We start from the raw sequence: 6,957 nt of genomic DNA on the forward strand, positions 1-6,957 counted from the left end.
TTCCGTACTTGTTGTCTGGACATTGACATATGCCATTCATCCTACTTGACAGGGTTCTCAACTTCACTGTCACTGCTCGAATCATCCTTCAAGGCACCCATGTCTGAGTCCGAACCTGAGCTAGGAACCGGGACCTCTTTAGTCGCTTTAGATTTGTTAGGAAGAGCATACTTAAAATACTTAATCTTCTCTTTCTCTTCACCCCCACTTCCTTTCCTTTTCTCCCTCAAGTTATCCATCGGTCTCATCGAAAGGGCAGCGGCCACATATACCGCTGTCATGGATTCATTTTTCATTTCATTTTCTTCCTCTTCTCCTTTGTCATCAATGTAAAACGAAGGCTCATCATCCTCAAGCTCCTTCGATACCAATTGCTCATCTACTTCCATGGAATCATCGACAAGTAATTTCGCGTGGTATTTCAACACACTATCATTGAATAGCTTTTTCCCTTGTTTCTAGAGCTTCAGTAGCGACTCTCTGCATTTCGGGGCAGTTAAATAATGCAAAACTGAAAAAGATACAGTTGTTCCATATAATAGGACTAATCGGGTTTACTCACTTATAAGAGCTTTGGGTGAGGATCCATTTATTCCTCCTGCTTTTTCGAACATACCATTCAGGCTCGAGATCCATTTGGTTATTTGAGAAGGTAAATCGGAATTTGTGAAAGCACTCGTATAGCGAGTTGCTCTTTTTTTATCCCCAATCTTGTAGTCACGATACTTTTACATGCTCGGTTGGTAGGTGAACTGTCTCGGGCTTGAGGAAAGAGTACTCCACCAAAATAATAGCATCGTAAAGAATATTTCTCAGCAGAATTACATCGTCAGGTCCCTGCACCACCAAGTGACTCCTCCGTTTAAAAGATCATCAATAAATTGAAGCATATTTACATAATCAGATTAGTGTTTGACCAACAAACAAAATCAACCAACAAGCTTAATACTCTAAGCATGACATAATTCAAGCACAAAGACGAAAACGAGCATGAAGACTTGGACGGAGTTTTATTATCGAGCCATTAATACTTCATACCCCTCACCCCCACTTAATGCCTCCTATTTGGTATTAGAAACTAATGAAAAGACTGGAGAATTGTTCATGTTCACCAAAAACAAATCAGACTGCTAAATCCTAAAAAGAAATGAGTTTGTAAGAGTCCAATGTTCCAAAGTGAAATCAGTTAGCAAAGAGGGAAGAGACTAACTACAAGCCATAATCCCCTCACATTGCGATAGTGTTAGGTATGGCTCATAAATATACTAGTAAAAAGGACATGAGATGGAGTGAACATCAATTGTCCTTACAAAGAAAGTCTCGTTGTTGGGTTGCGAATTATGTGGATTGGGGGTGCGGGGGCGTAGCCCCCGCGGTACGGTACAGGGTTGATTTTTGTAATTATGTACCAGTATTTTCTATTATAAATAGAGATGTAACCTAGACCTAAAATATCATTGAATAAAACTTCTAGCGCCGCCTAGGCACCGAGGACGTAAGCACATTGCCGAACCTCGTAAAATTCTCGTGTTCTTTTGTTTTCTTTACCCGTTTTCGTCAACAATTGGTATCAGATGTCAGGAGCAAAATTCAAAGTCGCGAAATTCGATGGTCAGGGTAACTTCGGATTATGGCAAACGAGGGTGAAGGATCTATTGGCGCAGCAAGGGATCTTGAAGGCTTTGCGACCTACAAAGCCGGCGTCGATGGATGAGGAAGATTGGGAAGAATTGCAGCAGCGAGCGGCAGGAACCATACGATTATGCTTGGCGGACGAGGTCATGTATCACGTCATGCATCTATCGTCTCCAGACGAAATTTGGAGGAAGTTGGAAAGTCAGTTTATGTCCAAATCCTTAACAACAAAACCGTATCTGAAGTAGCGACTATATGGGCTGAAGATGCAGGACGATCACGATTTGGCGCAACACGTAAATGTCTTCAATCAAATCATTTCTGATCTGGCTTGGCTTGATGTGAAAATTGAGGATGGAGACAGAGCGATGATTCTGTTGTGTTCGTTGCCTCCCTCTTACGAACACATGGTGACTACTCTTACATATGGGAAATAGACTATCAACGTTGAGGAGATTACTGCAGCCTTGTTGGCTCACAACCAGCGGAAGCAGAATGCAAGAGAAAGCTCTCAAACCGATAGCTTATATGTCAAGGGTAATCGAGATCGTGGACGGAAGCTAGAGAAGGTAGGGTCCGGGAAGCGGAATTCCAGATCCAAATCCAGGGATAAGAAGACGATTCACTGTTACAAGTGCAAGGAGGCGGGACATATGAAGCGAGACTGTCCGAAGTTGAAAAAGCAGACTGATGAGAAGCGTGATGGCTCATCCAAGTCTGTGAACGTGGTCGAGGATGATAATTCTGATTGCAGTGAGGGTGATATGCTTTCTATTTCAACGACACAATTGACGGATGCTTGGATTCTTGATTCTGGATGTTCTTATCACATCACACCAAATAGGGAATGGTTTTCGACATACAGGCCGGTTAATTCTGGTTCGGTTTATTTGGGTGATGATCGATGTTGCAATATTGTTGGTATTGGTGATGTCAGAATTAAGATGCACGATGGCTCCGTTCGGATTGAGTGGTGTTCGACATATCCCAGACTTGTAGAAGAATTTGATTTCCTTGGGCACTTTGCACAAGAATGGTTTTATCCCTAAGGCTGACGAGGATAGGGAAACCATTCGGACTGTTAAAGGAGCATTGACTGTGATGAAAGGTAAGATGACTGCAGGGAATATCTACATATTGTTAGGGAGTACCGTTGCAGGTGGAGTTCACTCTGTTGAGTCCTGTGATGATACGAAAAAATTGTGGCATATGCGTCTTGCTCATCTTAGTGAACGTGGTATGGCAGAATTACACAAGAGAAACTTGTTGCATGGTGTCAAAAGTTGTAAGCTCGATTTTTGCAAGTATTGTGTTCTTGGTAAATAGACTAAAGTCCGTTTTAAGACTGCGAAGCACACAACTCAAGGGATTCTTGATTATGTGCATTCTGATGTATGGGGGCCTTCCACGACATCGTCTTTGGGTGGATCTAGGTACTATGTTACTTTTATTGATGATTTTTCACGGAAAGTTTGGGTGTATTTTTTGAAACAGAAATCTGAAGTTTTTGAGAAGTTCAAGCTGTGGAAAGCTGAGGTAGAAAACCAAACAGGACCAAAAATCAAGTTTTTGCGGTCTGAAAATGGTACGGAGTACACAGATTCACAGTTCCTACAATTCTGTAAGGAGCATGGGATTCAGAGGCATTTTACAGTGCGCAAGACACCACAACAGAATGGTGTTGCGGAACGAATGAACAGGTCGTTGAATGAAAGAGCCAGATGTTTGCGGTTGAATGCGGGGCTTCCCAAACACTTCTGGGCTGAGGCTGTTAACATGGCATGTTACCTTATCAACAGATCGCCAAGGGCATCGCTGGCTGGGAAAGTTGCAGAAGAGGTATGGACTCGTCATGATGTTAGTTTTGATAACTTACAGATTTTTGGTTGTCCTGCTTATGTGCATGTACCTGCTGATGAGAGATCCAAACTTGATGCAAAATCGAAGGAGTGCATTTTTCTGGGTTACAAGAAAGGTGTCAAAGGATTCAAGTTCTGGGATCCAGTTGCGAAGAAAGTTGTGATTAGTAGAGATGTCGTTTTTGATGAACAGTCCATGTTGCAGCAGAAGCAAGACACGACAGTGGTGGATTTCGAGCAGTTTCCAGTTGAGAAACCAGAAACTTTTCAATCGACTTATGGTGGTTCCACTACGGATGATTTGCAGGATTATAGTCTCGCCAGAGACAGGGTGAGACGGATGAATATAAAGCCTCCGAACAGATTGGGTTTTAAAGGCTTGGTATCTTTTGCACTTATTGTTAGCAGTGATGATCCGGTTACTTTTCATGATGCCGTTACTAGTCAGGAAAACGAAAAGTGGATGGAAGCCATGGTTGAGGAGATGGAGTCTTTGAATCACAATCGCACATGGGAGTTAGTTCCCCTTCCTGAGGGTAAGAAGCCGATTGGTTGCAAATGGGTGTATAAGAAGAAACCAGCAGTAACAGAAAAAGAGGGGGAGAAGTTCAAGGCTTGTTTGGTAGCGAAGGGTTTTTCACAGCAGAAATGAGTTGATTATGATGAAATCTTTTCTCCTGTGGTCAGGCACACTTCAATCCAAGCAGTACTTGCATTGGTGGCTAGTTGTGATTTGCATTTAGAGCAGATGGATGTTATAACTGCTTTTTTTGCATGGTGCTTTAGAGGAGCAGATCTACATGCGGCAACCTGAAGGTTTCACTCAACCTGGAAACGAGCATTTAGTTTGCAGATTGAAGAAATCTTTGTACGGGTTGAAACAGTCTCCGAGACAGTGGTATAAATGGTTTGACTCCTATATGATCAAGATTGGCTACAACCGATGTGAGTATGATTGTTGTGTCTATGTTAAGAGCCTTGATGATGGTTCTTTTATTTTTCTATTACTGTATGTTGATGATATGTTGATTGCTGCGAAGAACATGGATGATGTTATCGGTTTGAAAACTTTATTGAGTCAGAAATTTGATATGAAAGATTTAGGTGCTGCAAAGAAAATTCTTGGAATGGAAATTTGCAGGGACAGAGACTCAAGGAAACTGCGGTTATCTCAACGGGGTTATGTTGAGAAAATGCTAGAAAGGTTTGCGATGAGCAACGCGAAACCAGTTAGCACTCCATTGGCGAATCACTTTAAACTCTCATCAGAACAGTGCCCTAAGACAGATAAGGAAGCTGAAGATATGGAAAAGGTTCCGTATTCTAATGCTGTTGGCTGCTTGATGTATGCGATGGTATGTACTCGTCCTGATTTAGCTCATGCTGTTAGTCAAGTTTGTAAGTACATGTCTAAACCTGGTAAGCAACATTGGGAAGCAGTCAAGTGGATCTTTCGGTACTTAAAGGGTACTGTGGGACATGGAATTGTTTTTGGGAGTCAGCGGGATAATCCTTTGGTTGTAGGATATGTTGATTCAGACTATGCAGGTGACTTGGATAATAGAAGATCTACGACAGGGTATGTCTTTACTCTTGGTAGAGGGCCTATTTGTTGGAAGTCTACTGTTCAATCTGTTGTGGCTCTATCGACAACTGAAGCTGAGTACATGGCAGCGGCTGAAGCTACAAAAGAAGCTTTATGGCTTACTGGTTTAGTGAAGGAGTTGGGTGTTCAACAAGGTGGAGTTCAGTTGCTTTGTGATAATCAAAGTGCTATTCACTTGGCTAAGAATCAGGTGTATCGTGCTAGAACTAAACATATTGATGTAAGGTTCCACAAGATCAGAGAGTTGGTTGCATCTGGAGAGGTTTTGTTTCAGAAGGTACATACTGATGAGAATGCCGCTGATATGTTAACCAAGCTAGTTACGACAGACAAGTTCAAGTATTGCTTGGACTTGTTGAATGTTTCGAGTTGTTAAAGAAGCAAGGTAACCCAACCCACATTGAAGTTTCCAAGGGGCAGGATATTCGCCAAGGTGGAGATTTGTTAGGTATGGCTCATAAATATACCAGTAAAGAGGACAGGAGATGGAGCGGAGCGAACATCAACTGTCCTTACAAAGAAAGTCTCGTTGTGGGGTTACGAATTATGTGGGTTGGGGGTGCGGGGGCGCAGGCCCCGCGGTACGGTACAGGGTTGATTTTGTAATTATGTACCAGTGTTTTCTATTATAAATAGAGATGTAACCTAGACCTAAAATATCATTGAATAAAACTTCTAGCATCGCCTAGGCACCGAGGACGTAAGCACATTGCCGAACCTCGTAAAATTCTCGTGTTCTTTTGTTTTCTTTACCCGTTTTCATCAACAGATAGTGTAAGGATTTGCATGGGAAAAGAAACACACAGTTAACATAGAATCACCACTTACAACAGACTACTCCTTTAAGCATTGGCGGGAAACTTGATATAAAGCACAAAACAAACTAAAAGTAAGAGGAAGATATATAATGAATTCAAAATATCCGAGCAAAGCAAACTAACCAGCAAGGCAGTCACTGGCAAAGTCGGCTGCAGTAACATCCTCATAAGCATTTCTGATCAGCACAAAGTAAGAACTAGACGATAAGTACAGCAAAAATACGAAGTGTGATTAAGGAAAATAGGTATATTTCACTATAGGAAACAATGCATAACACATAGTTATATACCGATTACCGAGACATGCACAATATTGGATGTTTCATTCTAATTCATATGAATTGAAGTGCAACCGAAAATACCAAAGTAGAAGCTGAAAAAAAATACACATATAAGCCTATGATTTAAGAGTAGAAAGCACTAACCCAAGAAATAAGAGTTGCGAAAGCTGGAATTGAAGCAACAACCCAACTTTTCAGCTCATCTTCCAACACCACCAAGCCTCCAGCCCCAATCCTTATATCCAAGCAAAGTTTCAACAAAAATGCTTCCACCACAACCACACCAGCCAAGTAATTCACATCAAACCCTCTCTCACTAATCAATCCACAAACCTCATGACTGACAAGTGGCAAAAAAGATTGTAAATTTATATTTCTATCTATCCAAATAGAAGCCAAATCCTCAACAGGAATTGCCAAATCCACATCAATGCCTTCATTCTCCTCACTGAAACCCTTACAACAACACATGCTTATATAACCAATGATCACTTCAACTACATACTTAATCTTTTTATTCACCTTCTTCTCTCCCTTTGAACCAGAGTCCTTTCTGTTGAAATTTCTTCAAGTAGTCGGCGGCTGCAAAAACAAGTGGGGGGTGCTAAATTTTTTTATTATTTTATAATAGGGATAGTTACAAAATTGAGTCATTAAACTTTAGAGTATTTACAAGATTAGCCCTTAAGCTTTAACTATAAATACCCTAGCTCATTTAGCTTCAAAATCCAAAATCAATTTCTTTCTCCCAATACTAA

The 6,957-nt window shown here is 41.2% G+C and overlaps 1 protein-coding gene and 1 long non-coding RNA gene across 2 annotated transcripts; both read right to left on the reverse strand.

The window, feature by feature from the left end:
* On the reverse strand, nucleotides 1-701 carry LOC120173446. The gene is made up of 2 exons (XM_039180623.1): nucleotides 563-701; nucleotides 1-478 (listed from the first exon to the last, which is right to left on the reverse strand). Exon 2 carries the CDS (start codon nucleotides 387-389, stop codon nucleotides 42-44), a length of 348 nt encoding a protein of 115 aa, XP_039036554.1. The 5' UTR covers nucleotides 390-478; nucleotides 563-701; the 3' UTR covers nucleotides 1-41.
* A 6-nt stretch (nucleotides 702-707) lies between these two features.
* Nucleotides 708-6,747, reverse strand: LOC120173447. The gene is made up of 3 exons (XR_005521059.1): nucleotides 6,344-6,747; nucleotides 6,042-6,094; nucleotides 708-837 (listed from the first exon to the last, which is right to left on the reverse strand). It is a non-coding gene; the product is annotated as an uncharacterized LOC120173447 (long non-coding RNA).
* Between the last annotated feature and the right edge of the window lie 210 nt (nucleotides 6,748-6,957).

This window comes from Hibiscus syriacus, unplaced genomic scaffold, assembly GCF_006381635.1.
Source record: "Hibiscus syriacus cultivar Baekdansim isolate YM2019G1 unplaced genomic scaffold, ASM638163v2 tig00111952_pilon, whole genome shotgun sequence".
In the NCBI taxonomy this organism is placed as follows: Eukaryota; Viridiplantae; Streptophyta; class Magnoliopsida; order Malvales; family Malvaceae; genus Hibiscus; species Hibiscus syriacus.